This window comes from Raphanus sativus, chromosome 5, assembly GCF_000801105.2.
Source record: "Raphanus sativus cultivar WK10039 chromosome 5, ASM80110v3, whole genome shotgun sequence".
NCBI classification, from domain to species: domain Eukaryota; kingdom Viridiplantae; phylum Streptophyta; class Magnoliopsida; order Brassicales; family Brassicaceae; genus Raphanus; species Raphanus sativus.
Window position 1 is genome coordinate 26566616 of NC_079515.1, and position 18386 is coordinate 26585001.

The 18386-nt window shown below is 37.7% G+C and overlaps 4 protein-coding genes and 1 pseudogene across 6 annotated transcripts; 2 read left to right on the forward strand and 3 right to left on the reverse strand.

The window, feature by feature from the left end:
• Nucleotides 1-1441: 1441 nt before the first annotated feature.
• Nucleotides 1442-3429, reverse strand: LOC108860278 (26S proteasome non-ATPase regulatory subunit 7 homolog A-like; annotated as a pseudogene).
• A 136-nt stretch (nt 3430-3565) lies between these two features.
• Nucleotides 3566-7125, reverse strand: LOC108862016 (serine/threonine-protein phosphatase PP2A-4 catalytic subunit). The gene is made up of 11 exons (XM_018636020.2): nt 6923-7125; nt 6328-6384; nt 6123-6206; nt 5784-5855; nt 5530-5601; nt 5248-5288; nt 4844-4910; nt 4376-4567; nt 4176-4265; nt 3994-4101; nt 3566-3915 (listed from the first exon to the last, which is right to left on the reverse strand). Exons 1-11 carry the CDS (start codon nt 7010-7012, stop codon nt 3850-3852), a joined length of 939 nt encoding a protein of 312 aa, XP_018491522.1. The 5' UTR covers nt 7013-7125; the 3' UTR covers nt 3566-3849.
• A 201-nt stretch (nt 7126-7326) lies between these two features.
• LOC108862017 (DEAD-box ATP-dependent RNA helicase 11) lies at nt 7327-10513 on the forward strand. Its single transcript, XM_018636021.2, has 7 exons — nt 7327-7489; nt 7643-8453; nt 8537-8620; nt 8966-9208; nt 9290-9457; nt 9531-9644; nt 9730-10513. The coding sequence occupies exons 2-7, from the start codon at nt 7740-7742 to the stop codon at nt 10252-10254; spliced, it is 1848 nt and encodes a 615-aa protein (XP_018491523.1). The 5' UTR covers nt 7327-7489; nt 7643-7739; the 3' UTR covers nt 10255-10513.
• On the reverse strand, nt 10314-12259 carry LOC108862018 (protein WHAT'S THIS FACTOR 9, mitochondrial). The gene is made up of 2 exons (XM_018636025.2): nt 11760-12259; nt 10314-11618 (listed from the first exon to the last, which is right to left on the reverse strand). Exons 1-2 carry the CDS (start codon nt 12041-12043, stop codon nt 10637-10639), a joined length of 1266 nt encoding a protein of 421 aa, XP_018491527.1. The 5' UTR covers nt 12044-12259; the 3' UTR covers nt 10314-10636.
• A 2455-nt stretch (nt 12260-14714) lies between these two features.
• Nucleotides 14715-17908, forward strand: LOC108856932 (F-box protein At3g58530). Of its 3 annotated transcripts, none has more exons than XM_056986730.1 (13): nt 14715-15061; nt 15130-15189; nt 15274-15357; nt 15447-15577; nt 15667-15742; nt 15853-15923; nt 16097-16183; nt 16263-16335; nt 16403-16470; nt 16555-16623; nt 16714-16819; nt 16946-17062; nt 17627-17908. In XM_056986730.1, the coding sequence occupies exons 1-12, from the start codon at nt 14870-14872 to the stop codon at nt 17009-17011; spliced, it is 1083 nt and encodes a 360-aa protein (XP_056842710.1). In that variant the 5' UTR covers nt 14715-14869; the 3' UTR covers nt 17012-17062; nt 17627-17908. The 3 variants fall into 3 exon arrangements, with proteins under 3 accessions (XP_056842710.1, XP_018486342.1, XP_056842711.1); XM_018630840.2 differs by having other exon boundaries at nt 14715-15043; XM_056986731.1 differs by lacking the exon at nt 17627-17908 and having other exon boundaries at nt 16946-17252.
• The last annotated feature ends 478 nt before the right edge of the window (nt 17909-18386 follow it).

Consider the following 18386-nt stretch of genomic DNA (forward strand, 5'->3'; position numbering starts at 1 on the left):
AAAAATACTAAATCTTAAAATCTTAAAGATCACTTATATCTCATTTTTAGTACAGTTTGCAAAAAACTATAAATACTTGCAAAATATATGATTAAAATTTAAAATGTATACCAATCATGATGTAAAATAAATATATATGTTTATAAAACTGAAAATAACACTCACACAATTGCGGATCGAGATCTAGTTTATTTTTAAGTTTTTGATTCCAGCTCCAAGACTTTATCATAGTAGCTATCTTTCAAATCACCAGCATCATTTCTGGGATATATATCTCTCAAAGGTGGCAATATTGCAGGCACACATGTCTGCAACAACACATTTCTAAAGAACTTGAATTAAAAAAAAGACTATATTTTCATAAGTATCTAGATAAAAAACTTTTGGAACCAAAGCTATGTTTGACTTACGTTTAGATTTTTCCATGAGAAGAACAATTTATCTTACCTGCAGATGGAATATGACTAACAAAAAGAGAGAGTAAGAGCTGAAAGTTCCATCCTTCGAGCTGTTTATATGATGAGATTTAGCCCAATTCTTCACCTATAAAATATAGAACACACGGAGATAAATAGATATGTATTGAATCAATAAAACCTTTTGAAACAAACACTTGAAACAAACACACACAGAGTTAGAGAGGCGTCGTGAATAATCGACTCAATTCGTTAGATACAGAGTTAGAGAGAGAGAGAGAGAGAGAGAGAGAGAGAGAGAGAGAGAGAGAGAGAGAGAGACTACACACACCTTTGGATCATCTTCATCCCCGTCATCCATCATAAACTTCTTGGCAAATACATCCACGGCTTCTTTGTCCTTTATCCTCAACTGCTCCAGTCTCGCAATTCTGATTTCGAGAGATTTCATTTTCTTGGAAAATATTAGAGGGGAGGTGGGAAAAAAGATTTTGTATTTTATAGCTTCCTACTCAAGTAAATATGAAAAATAAATCCAACTCAAGCTCAAGCTTTTATGTATCATAAAAACACCTTTATTCAAAAAGGTCAAGCAAGGCAGAGAAAAAAAATAAGCAGGCTATGGTGGACAAGTGACCAGTGCTTGGGATTAGCCAATTAAGCAGGCTTCCCAAAATTTTCATACTCTTTTTTCTTCTCTTCTATATTCCCAAGAGAGCACATGTATAACATATCTAGGTGAGTCTCTGTTTTTGTTTTCAGGCTAGACAAGTAGTGTTTTCCGATTTTGATCTTGTTCTTGGTTTCTTCTAACAAATTCGTTTGTTGGTTTGAAATCCAATTTGTTCTTGTTGACAATCTTTCTTGGTGAAATACAATCTCTCTTTATATCCTTTGAGAAGTTTATGTTTTCATAGATCCAACTCAACTTCACTGCTTAAGATAAAATGTAGTATCATTCACTGATTTGTGTGAATTAATAAAGATACAAAGTCTATAACAAATGAATTGAACAACTCTGCTACTCATCTTCTGAATCTTCTTCAAGTTCACTTCCTTCAACAATCTCCTCTTCTTCAGAACCTTCTTCGTCAGGGCCCTCATCGTCTACTTTATCAAGCAAAAGTTCCTCCTTAGAGACCATGCCTAACCCTCTAGCCCGGTAAATAAACCCTGTTCTCATCACACGATATAACTTTATCTCTAAGACGAGTGATTATATGAATATTATCATAAAAATATGCCTCTTATGATTTTTTGGCAGATACATGATGAAGCCAAAAAGTTCTCATATCAAACTGGTGTAAAAGTTGTTGTTGCTTATAATTAATAGTCATAGCTGGGGCGATTAATTATAGTTGTTAAAAAACACACACAATGTCAGAGACAGAAAAAGAAAAAACATGAACATATAAATTTAGTGGTTGCGGGCGACGTATTCAAGAGCCAGTTGGCGCGGACTCTTCCCGGAAAGCAGCTCCTTCATCGTTGGAGGTAAAAGCTTGACAGTTACTCTCCAGCCTCCCAATCCTCCCACGTTAGTGCCATTGAGTGCCAGAGCCTTTTCTGCTGCACCTTCTCCACGGAGAGTAACAACAATACATCTATAATCATAAACAAAACACTTTGTTAGTAAGGAAAAATAGTTAACTTGAACAAATACAAGAAAAGACACAATTACTTGTGGGTAATTGCATTGGTTAAAGGATGTCTGGACACTTTAACGTACTCCACCACTCCACAGGATCCAAAGTGTTCCACCAGTGAGCTGTCGAGATCATAAGGATGAAGAGAGAGGTCATATCCCTCAACGCTAATCTGTTTATAATAATATTTTATTAAAAACAAAAATACTTAAATGTAAATGATTATTTTATAAATAAAAATGTTCAACTCCATTCGGGAGTAATGAGTTTTACTCTATATTTGGAGTAATCATGTCTATTACTCCATTTTGGAGTCGGTTTTGGAGTGGGGTTGAAGATGATTTTACTGTAAAATGGAGTTTGGAGTATGTTTTAGAGTGAAGTTAGAGATGCTCTAAGGATGAAGGAAAAAGTCATATCCCTCAACGCTAATCTGAACCTTGTTTTTGACAAACGAGTAATGACATTCGATGAAATCCACCAAGTCAACACAGTCAGGCATCTCAGAGACGAGGGTACTAGTAGTTGAGGTACAATCAGGAGGAGCAATTTCTGTAGACACATGGATGAAGGGTTCCTTGCTGCTTTTCAGAGTCTCATTGACATGGTCCAATGCACAGTAAGCAATGGTGGGAATTCCAACTTCTTTAGAATTGACGTTAATAAGGAGCAGCAGTGGATTGCGAACATAGCCTCGGAACATAGCATGAAGATCCAAATCGTTCCCTTGAAGTGTAAAGCAAGTGCTGTACCAACTAACCAACCACATCCTCCATGGCATTAATGCTCTTGAACCTAACTAGCATTGACTCGTGGTGGGTCTGATCAAAAAACCACCAATGTTCATCCTCCTCGAAGGGCACTGCGTAGCTGTTGGTGACACTAACGATACCACGGGAGCTACTGCCGAGAAGAACACCGACAACACGCTTTCCCGAGTCCTTAGCGACCGTGGTTGTAATTGTTGACGATATTACGCAAGACGAGTGGATGAACGACAGCCTTCTCCATCTTCTCGACAGACAGATTTCTCTGGGGAACTTCCATCTGGTTTTTTTCAGGACGGTGCTTCAACTCCTCGTTTTCTATTTATATAGTTAATCGCATACTTTGCATATTTTTATTTGAGTAGTTTTCCTCTTCAATGATATAAACCTTATTTTCCTTTTTAACCTTCTTTTCTTCATGTGATTAATTCGGATTATGATTATTCATCATGACACCTTTTATGTGTTAAATTATTTATTTAATAAGGGCATATAATGGGCTTCTTGATAGGCACAGGAGTAATTAGGGTTTTGCTCACTAGTGAGTATTCGGTTACATTAACTTGTGACAACAGTTTCTATTGTCTTCCAATGTAAAATCTTAAAGGCCAGTGTTTATCACTGACCACCAGTCTCCAATGTTGTGGCTTTAAAGAACATCCTAATATTCGGCATGTTTTTATCTTTTCTTTTGTCAGCCGCCATGTTTGTATCAAAACATTGTAAAAGCAGAAACTGAAGGAAAGAATAACATGAAATTAAGCCAAAATAATATCTCACAGGAAATAGATTCGGATGCAGAAGATACTGAATAATTTCAGCCAAAACACAAATATTCATAAGGTTTTTTTTTATATAGTTCATTGACCTCATTGCCTATATTACACTATTCCAAGGGAGAAGGCTAAAGCGATTTTAAGGAGATGCAACCTCGAACACAATGCATTGCCAAAATGGAATAAGCAGAGACCTTCAAAAACCAGCAACCGGATTTTGCATCTGAGAGGAGGTGACCTTTGTTTAAAGGAAGTAGTCAGGTGTCCTTCGGGTCACATCTGGTTCTCCTCTCCTTGGGGCTGGTTCAAACTGTTTCACAATTTAAACTTTTGGTGAGTCTTTTCTTCTTTTGCAGAAATAGAAAATGAACATAGTTTGGCGAGATACCTGAATGAAGGTGTGGTTCCTGCAGTCATCGACCTCAAGAATAGAGGCCATGTTTCCACAGCGATAGCAATAGTTCGGTGCACTGAAGATAGTAACCACCTTTTGCTCCTGTCAATAGAAATATATATTTGTAACATAGTGAGCAAAGATTCTCAGGTTTGGCTAGGGATAAAAGTTTTTACGTGTGCCCAGTTGTATCCATCCATAACCAGCTGATGCGCTCGAGCGATAAGTTTTAAGCTGTTGCTGTGGTTGAATTGTTCGGAAATGTCCTATGGAAACAGAAAGAGAAAGTCAATTACACACTTATCTGGAAAAGAGAAAGAAAAATGAGATCCAGGGCAGCTTCTGAAACTGAGTGCTATGTGATTCAATACAATACCTGACCAAATGTATATCCGGCACCACGAGGAGAGATTCCCCAGCCACATCTGTCATCAGGATCAGACCATAGTAAGTCACACATGGGTCCTTCATGTGGAACTTCTTGAACTCGGTCAAAGTTCCTAATGTTGTCAAGGGTCTCAATAGACGGTGACAATCCACCGTGCAGGCAGAATATTTCCGACTCCACCTACAAGCAAGACATATGACATGCGATGGATATCTGTTGGAACTAAAACTCTTATAAAAACCGTCCACTCTTGGCTCTCGAAAGTGTGTAACTAGCAAATGCAATTTGTTTCAAATTCTCAGCATTGCAGAATAGAAACCATCTCAAACTGAAGTAACACTTGCCAACCAAATACACTAACACACAATGTATCAAATACTGAGAGCGCCAAAAATGAGAATTGTTCATCTATATTATGAGCATAAACAAAAAGGTATTGATGTACAAAGTACTAACCAAGGCTGTCAGTGGGAAATAGTCAAAGAGGTCTGTAAATATCTTCCAAACATTGGCATTGCCATACCTGAAAGTACAAGGAAACTTTGTTAAGCAAATTGCAAACGAAATAACTCAATAGCTACAAGTGTAGGAGAGTCACATGTCTTTGATTAGCACTAACACAGCTAAGGTATGAAACATTATCACTGAGAAGAGTCGAATTATCATTCCCCAAGATTAATACAAATTAGTCAGGACTTGAAAAAAGAAAGAAAGAAAAACTAACATTCTTCCATGAAAAGAAATGAGCAAAGAAGCATTAACAACAGGAAGTAAAGGGACATGCAGACTATTAGTGAAAAAGAAGTAATATGACATGAGCAAAGCGAGTTAGCAGAAAGATAGGGATGCTGAAGACTCACTTTCGCAGGCATTCATCATAAAATCCATAAACCTGAGTGATCTACCAGATTGGAAAAGGGTAATAAACCATGAGTCAGATAAAAAGTTGGAGGACAAAAAAGCACAAATATAGGAAACCCTTAACCGACATGTAAATGTATGTAGCATAGACATAACTAAATAAATTGTATTTAAGGAAGGGTCTCCTCTAAGATTTCAACGACAGAAGACAGTAAAGAATATGTCAATACAGTAAACCTCAGAGAGTGAATGAACAAGTAGAGAGACAAAAGTTAGTCTACCTGACGACTTTCATGGTTTCCTCTAAGAATAGTGATTCGCTGAGGATACCGTACTTTCAAGCCAACTAACAGCTGGAAATGGAAATAAAATGAAAGAAGAGTATCAACATCGTAAATCTAATAAACATACATAAACGTTAGGAAGCGAGAATATCCAGTATACACACATAGGAATTGATATAACAAGAGGGATATCAGATCGTTATTATTACTGAAACAAAACAGGAAATCTGCGGATGGTATAAACTCAGTACCGTAACAGTTTCGACAGAATAGTATCCACGGTCGACATAATCTCCCATAAATAAATAATTAGTATCAGGGCACTGCAAAAGAGAGTGAGTTGAACATTCATCAGACAACAAACAATAGAACCAGGAAAAAAAAAACTAAACACTAGTTTTAAATATATATATATATATATATATTATATATATATATATATATATATATCCTTTAAGAAATCTGATTATTCGGTAAGCATCCGTTCAAAATTTGTTTTTTTGCAGACAGAAGTAATCATTGCTTGAAAAGATGGATGCTGGATATAAACACGAATTCCATATTTCATTATGCATCTAAGTAGATCATACCATTCCTCCAATACGGAAAAGCTCAGCAAGATCATGGAATTGTCCATGAATATCACCACAGATTGTCACTGGGCTTTTGACAGGCTGCATTCAGGTAAGGCATAAAAATTAACTCTAAGGTAAACGAAGCAAAATGAATATATGCTTTTATAATGAATTCAGGCTGGTTACATACACAATGGGAAACCAAGATCAAGGAACAAACCTGAACATTGCTTTCATCCATCAAGATCTCCTTAGCTTTCTCGCATAAGGCTCTAACCTAAACAAACCAAAACAACACTTGCAGGTGATAAGTCCATCCTTCACCTCTTTTACTCACTAAAGAGACACATGTGTGAAAGTAATATTCAATATCAAAAACATAACAAATGAGAGAGTAAAAGAAGAGGTCTTTTAATCAACTCGAAACCTCTCTCTCTATTAAACTCTAATGGAAAACTACTTTCATTTTGTTTTTCCCCCAATTGTAAATCAAAGTAACGCATCTAACTGATTGATCGCTCGCCTATTTAAAAAAAGTGATATTTTAGAATGTGGTAAGACGCAAGTAATCAATCACCTATTCAGAAACTGAAATGATCACCCGTGAGATATATTAATACACATACGTCTAGACCACTACCTATCCTAGAAAGGTCTTCTAGACAAATCAGACATCTCACACATAAGAAAAGGATCAACCTTTCATTTGACAACAAAAAAAAAAAAACTGAGATCCAATCATCGACAGTGTACGGATCCAATTTAAACAATAAAAAGGGCTACATAAATCTGAATTGGAAGAGAGTCGGAGGGACCTGTTGCTCGGAGAGAGGCTTGCACTGCATAAGCTGAGAGATCTGCTCATCCAGATCCAGAGTTGCGTCCTTCGGAGCCGCCGAACCCATTACTGATCAGATCGGGAAAACAGAACAAGGCTTTCGATTCGATTCCTGCCTCTTCTTCGCCTTGTCTCTTTCTCTCTCTCTCTCTGGCAGAGTGAGAGGCAATCGAAATGAGAGGGGCGCGTGAGGCGAGTGGCGAGTTTGTAGTAGCTTTCGAGCCTTGTTGCGAATTTACCATAATACCCTTAATGTTTAGAAACAAATCTGTTAATTGATTTTTTTCCTATATCTATAGTGGGCTTTCTTGATTAAAGAAAACATTTGTGGGTCATTGTGTGAATATATAAGAAAAGAGGGGAAAAACATGTAAATATATCGCATTGTGTTGTGTCCGATCTAAAACCAAGGGTTTTATTATCTCTCTCTCTCTCTCCCGAGCTTCGCCGTTGGGTTAACGACTACCGTTGAATTGATATCTTCCTCTCCTTTCTGATTCCGATTCGATTCGATTCGATTCGATTCTCTCTCCCGATTTTTTAGGTTACCTCTCTCTCTATCTCTCGATCTCGATTTATCAGATTGGCTAGATTTGGTTCTCTTCTAATTTCGTCGTCTGCTATAGATTTGATATAGGTTTTGTCCCCTAGCTCATCTGCTAACTTAAGACCTTATGTATTTTGAGTTTTTTGCCAGGTTCGCGGATAAGCAAAGACACAAAGTTACTCTCTCTTTCGTTGTTTCTGCTTGGAAAGTTTCAAACTTTTTTCTAGATTCTTAGGGACATTCAGTTATGAGTACATCATGGGCAGACGTGGCTGATTCAGACAACGCCGCCGCTTCCAGGGCGAAACCTGCTTACGTTCCCCCTCATCTTAGGAACAGACAACCAGAGCCTGCTGCTGCTCCTTTGCCAGGAAATGACCGTGGAGGATACGGTGGTCAACCGTCTCGCTGGGCTCCTGGAGGTGGTGGTGGAGGTGGAGGTGGTTACAGGGCTGATGCAGGTCGTACCGGCTATGGTTACGGTGGTGGACGAGGAAGTACTGGTGGTGGTTGGAACAACAGAGGTGGAGGAGGAGGATGGGACCGTGAAGTGAATCCTTTCGGAGATGATGTTGATGTAGAGCCAGCCTTTACCGAGCAGGAGAACACCGGCATTAACTTTGACGCCTATGAGGATATTCCCATTGAGACCAGCGGAGGAGACGTGCCTCCTCCTGTTAACACATTCGCGGAGATTGATCTTGGTGAGGCGTTGAATCTCAACATCCGGAGGTGCAAGTACGTGAGGCCGACTCCCGTGCAGCGTCACGCCATTCCGATACTGCTTGCTCAGAGGGATTTGATGGCGTGTGCTCAGACGGGGTCTGGGAAGACCGCTGCTTTTTGCTTTCCGATCATTAGCGGAATCCTCAGAGATCAGAATCCGCAGAGGCCTCGTGGTTCGCGGACGGTTTACCCTCTTGCTGTCATCCTCTCGCCAACAAGGGAGCTGGCAAGCCAGGTAATATATTAAGAGTATCTAGAAACATTATGTGTATAATATTAATTTACTCACGTTTCTCATTCTGTGTTTCTTTTTGGCAGATACATGATGAAGCCAAAAAATTCTCCTACCAAACTGGTGTGAAGGTTGTTGTTGCTTATGGTGGAACACCTATTAACCAGCAGGTAATTATCATACACAGTTTTTTTTCTTCTGCTTTTGTCTTTGGTTATTGCTTCACGCTTAGATCGTTGCTGTCTATTTTATAGCACACTTACTGATTTGGGTTCTGCTTGCTCTTTTCTTCCTTATGCAAGTCTCATTTGTTGAATACATGTTTCGATTTTTATGTCAGCAATGCATCCTAAATCTTGCAAACTTTTCTTTTTTGCTAGTTAACATTTGCCATTTCGCTTGTATCATCTTTGTGTAATAAGCAGTAGCATTGGAGCTAAATCTTGGTTTCAGGTGTTACGCTATTATTTTTGGAAGAGTCGTTTTGTTGATCTCGTCTTTTATTGTTTGTACAGCTCAGGGAACTCGAGAGAGGAGTTGACATCCTTGTGGCAACTCCTGGCCGGTTAAATGATTTGCTAGAGAGAGCTAGAGTCTCAATGCAGATGATTAAGTTTTTAGCCCTTGATGAGGCGGACAGGATGCTGGACATGGGGTTTGAACCACAAATTAGAAAGATTGTTGAAGAGATGGACATGCCTCCACGTGGGATGAGACAAACAATGTTGTTTAGTGCAACGTTTCCTAGGGAGATTCAGGTTGGCTTTGCATAATATTCAGCACAAGAAAGTTTGGTTCCTTATGTTTATACTAATACCTGCATATGTGTTCTTGTACAGAGACTCGCAGCTGATTTTCTGGCAAACTATATATTTTTGGCTGTGGGAAGGGTGGGTTCAAGCACTGACTTAATCGCCCAAAGGGTTGAGTTCGTCCACGAGTCTGACAAGAAAAGCCATCTCATGGATCTGCTACACGCCCAGAGAGATACTGGCAACCATGACAAGGTAATGATATAGTTACCATCTGTTTACTTAGTCCTCTGACTAACACTGCCTTTACTGTTCTTTTCATATACAGCAATCATTGACATTGGTGTTTGTGGAGACGAAGAGGGGAGCCGACTCATTGGAAAATTGGTTGTGCATGAATGACTTTCCAGCAACCACCATTCACGGTGACAGAACACAACAGGTTCGTTGACTTGATTGAATGATAAGGGTTTTGTTATCTATTGACTAAATCTCTGACTATTTGTTTATGTTATTATGCATTGAAGGAAAGAGAAGTGGCACTGAAGTCATTCAAAAGTGGGAGGACACCCATTCTGGTTGCAACAGACGTGGCAGCACGTGGGCTTGACATTCCACACGTGGCTCATGTGGTGAACTTCGATCTACCAAATGACATTGATGACTATGTTCACCGCATCGGAAGAACAGGACGTGCAGGCAAATCAGGCGTAGCAACTGCTTTCTTTAATGAGAAAAATGCACAACTGGCTAGGCAGCTAGCTGAGCTGATGCAAGAAGCTAATCAAGAGGTACCTGAGTGGCTCACGCGATACGCTTCACGTGCTTCATTTGGTGGGGGTAAGAAACGGTCTGGTGGTCGGTTTGGTGGCCGTGACTTCAGAAGGGAAGGCTCTTATGGCGGTAGGGGAGGAGGTAGCGGTGGCAATGACTACTATGGAGGAGGAGGAGGAGGAGGTGGAGGCTATGGTGGTGGCGGATACGGTGGCGGTGGGTACGGTGGTGCTCCAAGTGGTGGCTATGGTGGACAAGTGACCAGTGCTTGGGATTAGCCAATTAAAAAGGCTTCCCAAATTTTCATCCTTTTTAACTTTTGACTCTTCTTATTTCGTCTCTTCTATATTCCCAAGAGAGCACATGTATTACTCATCTAGGTGAGTTTCTGTTTTTTGTTTTCAGGCTATAGACAGTAGTGTTTTTCCGATTTTGATCTTGTTCTTGGTTTCTTCTAACAACTTCATTTGTTGGTTTGAAATCCACTTTGTTCTTGTTGACAATCTTTCTTGGTGAAATACAATCTCTCTTTATATCCTTTGAGAGTCTTATGCTTACATAAGACTAGATCAAACTCAACTCCATTGCTTAAGATAAAATGTAGGTTGCTGTGTGCAAATAAGGATACAAGTCTTTAACTTATGAATTGAACAACTAGTGCTATTCATCATCTGAATCTTCTTCAAGTTCACTTCCTTCCACAATCTCTTCTTCTTCAGAACCTTCTTCCTCATGGCCCTCATCGTCTACCTTATCAAGCAAAAGTTCCTCCTTAGAGACCATGCCTAACCCTCTAGCCCGGTAAAGAAACCCTGTTCTCATCACATGATAGAACTTATCTCTGAGACGAGTGAGAGGATGCGGATCCACCAGCTTTCCACGACGATACCCTTCTTTGAGAATCACAGTCGTTGTCTTACACTTCAATGAGAGGTAGAAGATCCCAGGGTACCGCGTGAAGAGACGAGTGAACTTATGAGGAATGTTGAGCTCGGCTCTCATGCTTCTCAAGTAGTTCCTCTTGGTTTTCTTGTGGATAGTCAAGCTCAAGAGCTCGTGCAGTACCCCCACAGCTCGTTTCTCCATGAGATCGCTCTCAGGGTCAATGTTACTCGCGTCGTCGTAAGGAGATATGTAAGGAAGCTTCTGAAACTCATCCATCCACGCCTTGACCTTCTTCTGAGCTCCATACCCTCTAGGAAAACTCATAGGGAAAGTCAACGCGGACTGGCCTCTCTTGAACTCGCGGTAAAGACCATCCTCCCCTGAAACAGCATCCCTCTCGTTTCGCTTCTGCAGAGCCGAGAACGCGAACTCGTCACGCCAAGTCACAAGCTTTAGACAAGGGTTCCCATTAGCGGCCTTGACGAAGCAGAAGTGATCAGGGTATCTCATGACCAGCGTCTTCTCGTAGTTGTCCGGTAACCCGAGATCGAACTTGAGAGAGTGGAGTGATCTGAGAGAGACGGTTCTCGTTCTCATCATCATCAGAAGTCTACATAGCCTCTCCACTGTATCACCCTCGTGGCTTTGATGAATGATCTCTTCCTGTGAGTCGAGCATTAGTGCTGTCTCCGTTAGCTTGAAACAGGGCAAGCTCGCGTAACGAGCGTGTGGGAACTCGTGAAACAGAGTCGGATACCTTGAAAAGAAAACAGAGTCAGATACTTCAAAAACAGAGTCGGAAACCTTCAAAAAACAGAGCATCTACCAATCCTAATCAAGATTCAATTTTTTTTTTAATCAACCAGAAGAGATTGAAGAAGAAGAAGGTGATTGATACCTGCGTAAGAAGCGAAGAACGGGGACGGTAAGACCGAGGAGTTTCTGCCAATCGGCTACTGATTTGGCGGTGAGGAAACCGGTGGGAGAACGTTTAATGGCGTCTTTGAGAATGCAAGCTGCTTTGAGATCGGTCTCGGTGTCAATGATGTGATCTAGGTTCTTGTTCTTCACCCATTTCAATCTCACCTTCGCCATTGATCCCATTTCTCGCCATTGTTGTTGATGATGATGATGAAACAGCTTGCTCACTGAAAAGAGGAAGCTTTTGGATTTGGCGAACATCTTTTATCGAACGTTTCGAGTATCAGATGGTGCAAAATGCGAAAATGGGTTTAGGGTTTATCTCGGAGTTTGCTTATGTAACTGGAAGGACAGTGAGATGCGAGGGGATAGTTTAGCAGACAAGGTGTTCGACGAAACTACTGAATGAATCTGAAAGCCAGATTATTCTTACTTCTAAGTTTAGTAGGCCCACATGCTATAGAGTAGTAAACGTAAGCCTTTGAAGTTTTAACTAGGGCTGCCCACTCGGTAGGAACCGACCACCTAACCGAAATTTTTGGTTTAAATCCAGTTGAAAGATTGATGAAGTTTTAAAATTTAACTAGATTCTGACCCGTCCTTTGAAAGGGTGGATATAGTTTTGTTTTATTTTTACTTAATTTTTATATTTATGTTTTTTTGTAATTATATTTAATTAATATTAATTTAATTTAATATAATTTTTGATAACTATATTAAATATATCAAGTTGGATAATTATATACTTGTGCCATTGCATTTCATAAACTATTTTTAAACTTTATTCTTACAGAGTTTGCAACATGTTATATTTTCTTTATAGTTAACTAATATAATTAGTCCAAGAATATTCGTTCCTTAGAAACCCGACTCTAAATCGACCTGAAAATCAAAGTCTCATACTCAGTGTTTTGAAACCCGACATAGATCCGTAATTAAATTGGTAAATCCGGTGATCCAAGATAAATCCAGTTTGAGTTTTATAAAAACTCAATAAAACCCGCAGAAAAACACTGAAACCTGGAACCGATTACCGGTTAAACCACTGGTTGAATCAATAGATAACTTTCACTTTTTAAGTTTTTAGTTATGTTTGTAATTCAATTTTGTATAATTTTTATAAAGAAGTTAAGTTTTTCAGTTTTGTTATTGACATTTTATTAATAATGTTTTACTTTTAGTTTCCTTTGAATTTGAAGTTTAATTTTGTTATTCTCATAACACATAAATTTTATGAATTTTTAAATTTTGATATTTAAAAACTCAATAAAACCCGCAAAAATCACTAAAACCTGGAAACCGATTACCGGTTAAAATACTTGTTGAATCAATACATAAACTTTACTTTTTGTTTTTAATTATATTTTTAAAATCTCTTTTGTATAACTTTTGATAAAGAAGTTAGATTTTTAAGTTTTGTTATTGACAATTTATTACTATTATTTTACTTTTTGGTTTACTTTAGATTTGAAGTTTAATTTTATTCACATTACATAAATAAATATTTCTAAATTTTTAAATCATAATATTTTGTTAGATATAATAAATATTAATTTGTTACAAAAAAAATATTTAAATAATCTAAAACATGTTTGATATTTTATATGTCAAATGAAAATTAAAATATAGAAATTAAAATTAAATATTTTCTAAATATTTTTTAAACATAAAATATATATAAATCGAATATATTATTTTGTGTTTTAATTGCAACGAACATATATTAAATAAATAACATCCTTACTTAGACTTGAATCAAGGAATTAATTAATAATTTAGCTAAATCAAATACACTAATGTTATTTATATAAGTATATGTACATGTGTTTTTTGTTTTATCAACACACGAATATTAATACAGTTTAGTTCTTGGACGTATAGTCAACATTTTTTTTTTTCCATATTCGTATTCCTTTAAATTAGAAACTTGGCGTAGTTATGTTAATTCCATTTTATTTAACTTATATGGAACGTGGAGTAGTTATGTTTTAGATGCAATTATAGTTTACTTTATGCAGTTATATTTTCAGTTATATTTTGATACATTGTATTTTAAATTGGACACAACCTTTAATCAATTGGTCATACATGAGAATTAATAGAATAGATCGGTTTTTCTGTTCTGTTTTCGAAAGAAGTTTGGAGAAGCATTATGGGGAAACTTGCAGACCATAGGAATTTATTTCAATGGTCTCAGATTGTTCAGGTTCTGATAAATGGTCTTCGAGAAAGAGTGTCAACTTTCCTATTCAGATATGGGTTTCAAGTGGTTATTTATGCAATCTGGCATGAAAAGAATGTGAGGAGAGTTGGAGAAGTTTCACAAACTACGAGTTGTATGATGAGAAGACTTGACAAGTTGGTTCGAAACAGGATCACAACTTTGAGGAAGAAACCGGGAGGGAAATATGAAAAAGCCATGGAAGTGTCGTTTGGAAGAAATTGAAGATTATTGGAGTTTTCTAAAAATTTTGTCTGAAGTTTTTTCTTTTGTGTAAGGAAGCAGATTAAACTCTGTAAGAAGGTTTTTTTTTTTTGAATAAATTTTAAATTTTTTTTTAGAAAAAAACAAAAACCCATAACAACCAAACTACTCCAATAGACCCAAATAACAAAAATAAATAAATCAAAATAAACTGCATTTTAGACATTCGTTTTTTTTTTGGTTTTCTACTAAATTAACTAGATAAACAGATATAGTATTATATATACATCGATTTTGGTTTAATTGAAATAAATACCAACACCTACAACTGAACCGAAAAGGTGAAAACCCCGTGTTTAACCGGACCAAAATTAAGTTCGGGGTTTATTTTGATGACTTTCTTTTCAAAATCGAAAAACTCGAACCGATGCGAAAGAAAGAAAAACCGGTTTAACCGGATGCGCAGCTCTACTTTTAAAGTTTTAACTGGCTGGGCTAATTCTTTTTACAGACAGAACCTAAACAAGTTCCGACTTTTGTCGGCCGTGAAAGCAAATTTGCAGAAAACACAATCAAGTTCCAACGCGTCGAGACACGACTCGCTCTAAAGATTAGACTCTAGTCTCAAGGCGAAAAGTGGGCTGAACTTGGATTGGAGAACCATGGAATCGAATAAAGTGTTGGAAGAGGAAGAAGAAGAGATGTGGAGGAGAGAGATAGTAACAAGCGTGATGAGGATAGTGAGCACGAGATTGCCACAGAAAGATTTGGTTTCTCTCCTTCTCGTTAGCCCCTGGCTCTATCGCACACTCGTCTCTTACCCTTCCATCTGGCTGGTAAACAATATCAGTCAGGTCTTTTCAACTTTCCAAGTTGTGATTACATTATATACAAGTGTTTTGATTTTGCTTCTCTTTTTCAGAACATTGATTTGCGTGAGAAGACCAATGCAGGGGGCAGGCTTTTAGCTGCTCTGTCCTTGGTTAGTTAAAACCCACTAAAAGTTTGATACTTTATAATTGTGAGAGTGTTGGGAATGTTCACTGTGGTTTGAATTATTTGGCAGCAAAGATATCGTCAAGTGAAGCATATCAATCTTGAATTTTCCCAGGGTGTTGACGACACTCATCTTCAACTTGTGCAAAGCCAGGTAACATATTGGAACTTTTATGTTTCGTTTCTAGCCGCTTGAAATTCTCACAGTTTTGTTGTATTTTTGGTGCTGTATGAACGTTTTAGTGTCATGATGCGCTTTCAAGCTTAGAATGCTTGAATCTGAATGGGTGCCAAAAGATATCAGACAGTGGAATCGAAGCTATAACAAGCGTATGTCCCAAGCTAAAAATTATCTCTATCTACTGGAACGTGAGGTAATATTATGTCTGGCTCAGTTTTGTCACACCTTCTTGATTTTTTTTACCTCATTAGAGGAGGCTAATTCTAGGGGTTTATTCCACAGGGTGACTGATGATTGTATTAGACATCTAGTCAAGAATTGCAGAAACATCATTGATTTGAACATAAGTGGCTGCAAGGTATCTTAATCTATATATTCTTGGAGTTTTATTTGTGATGAGTAGCTGTGCTTATGGCGCAATGTTCTACACACGTGAGTACCTAATTGTATGTGTACTAATTGCTGCAGAGCATAACCGACAAAGGTATGGAACTAGTAGCTGAAAGTTATCAAGACTTAGAGTCGCTGAACATCACTAGGTAAATAAAATGTTAGCTTTACCCTTTGGTTATTTATTTGTGATGGATAATCCATAACATTGTTGGATAATGTCAACTTTTCATTACTTGATTGTTTATAAAGATGGAAGCGTGATTTCTAAGTTTATTTGAATACTTCTGGTGTTTGATCTTGTTGTTTATGATGTCGTCAGGTGTGTTAAGATCACAGATGATGGATTACTTCAAGTGCTACACAAGTGTTCCTCTCTGCAAACCTTAAACCTCTATGCCCTTTCAAGGTACATAAGAAGCACAGTTCCATTATATTGAAAATCTAGCTGATCTAAGTTTTGGAACTTATATTGCAATTTCTTGCAGCTTCACAGACAAAGCTTACAAGAAGATATCTCTTTTGGCTGACCTAAGGTTCTTAGATCTTTGTGGTGCTCAGGTATTAATTATAATTTTCTTATCTTCAATATTAACTTGTAATTAAGAGTGCGGATTTTGGTTGTCAGAATTTATCTGATGAAGGGCTTGGTCATATAGCTAAGTGCAACAAGCTAGAGTCTCTCAACTTGACATGGTAAGCTAAGTCTCCCCTAATGAGCAAAAAAATCTGCGTCTTCATTCCAAATGCTATAAGGCAAATGCTTATTAAACATGGCAGGTGTGTGCGCATCACAGATGCAGGTGTGATCACCATTGCTAATAGTTGTACCTCCCTCGAATTTCTCAGGTACTTAAAATCCAATTCTAGAACTCTTTGCTTCATTTTGTTTTATGATTCTTTTTTGCTGACATTATTCAATGAAAAAAAAAATTGCAGCTTGTTTGGAATAGTTGGGGTGACTGATAAATGTCTGGAGGCTCTCTCGCAGACCTGCTCTGCTACACTCACCACTCTTGATGTCAATGGCTGCATCGGCATTAAGGTGTGTACTATGAAGAGTTTTCAATTTTCTTTTTTTTTCCATCCTCTCCGATATACAGTTCTACTTTGTGGTGAGGCTCGAGGCTAACATTATATAATGTTAACCGCATGATTAATTATTATGCAGAGACGAAGCCGTGAAGAATTGCTTCAGATGTTCCCTCGTCTGACATGCTTCAAAGTACACAGCTAATTTGCTCTTTAGCTCCAGGACTCTCAACAATATCTAGCCCCGTGCTTTAAGGCAAGTGGGCTCCATATGAGGATTCACTTCTGTTATAATATCTTAAGCAGATGCTTTAGTGTTTTAAAATGTTTTTATTAACTAGCCATGGTACATCCATAACTGATAGATATGACTCGTATAGCATTTTTGGTTGTACCATACTGAGAAAGCTGCAGTCATCACTTAGACCAAATTTATTCTTTATCTCTTCCTTTGACGCTTGAACTTGTGGAGACTGCTGCAAGTCTTTTGTTTGTTTGTTACTTTTTCTTCTAGTTCCAAGAAACAGGATAAATAATGTTTACACAAGTAGAACTAATACTGTAAATTGTAAAAAAAAAAAGTAGTAGTGTTAGTACCTCTATGTCCAACAGTCTGAGAGGATTCGCTGAATTGCTTTAAAAAAATCTTAGAGGCTACTGAATCTCGAGGCAAGTGTAGAAGTTCTTGCTACAAAATGAAAAAATAAGAGTATATAATTTTGTGACCATGTAAATCATCTTCTTCTATGTTTCCAAAAGATATTGTAGAAGAGATTTGGGTATGAAATTTCTCACCTGGGGCACTGTGAGATATTTGCAGGGACATGACAAGTGGGAGGGAGGCTCATTGCATGATTGGCATCAACTTTGAACCCTAAACCAGGATCATCATCCCTGTCTTTGACAAGAGTACAGAGACATCTCTTGGTCTGCCCCTTTGTCTTATTTTTCCTTTTTGAGTGTTGTGCAACATGTTGAGTCTGGAGCTTTTAGCTTTGTTTGTAACAAAAGAAAAGACAATAGTAAAGATCAGACATGGAATCTTGATCTCACACCATGAAACATTATTACTGCTGTATTGCATAAAGACAGCATTTGTTGATTTTGATTGTATCCCCATGATCTAACCACCAGTTTATTGAATAATGAACTCTACATGCCTTTTTTATAAACTTATCTACAGACATTATTTCTTGTTCGCATTTGTTTCTCAACTTATATTAGATAATATAATTCTACTTTTTGCATGAAACTTGTTTAAAATGTCTAAATAATGACACTAATAGTTGACATGCCTCAGGTCTAAATTGAGAATCTTTTGCAGTCACTTGAGAGCTACATAATTATCTAAAAGTTGTTCACATTCCGTCTTCACAATCTCTGCTACATACGCCCAGTGTGCAACACTGATACTGAAGTGAAGTGCCTGCAACTCAAGCCACTATTCTCTTGAAGAATCTGAAGTTTACATTGTTACACTGACAAGCCATGTAAGAAAAAATGTACCTTCAAAGAGGAATAACTACAAGAAGAAAAAAAGAACGAACTATAAAAGGAAATAATCGGAGAAAGGAAATTAA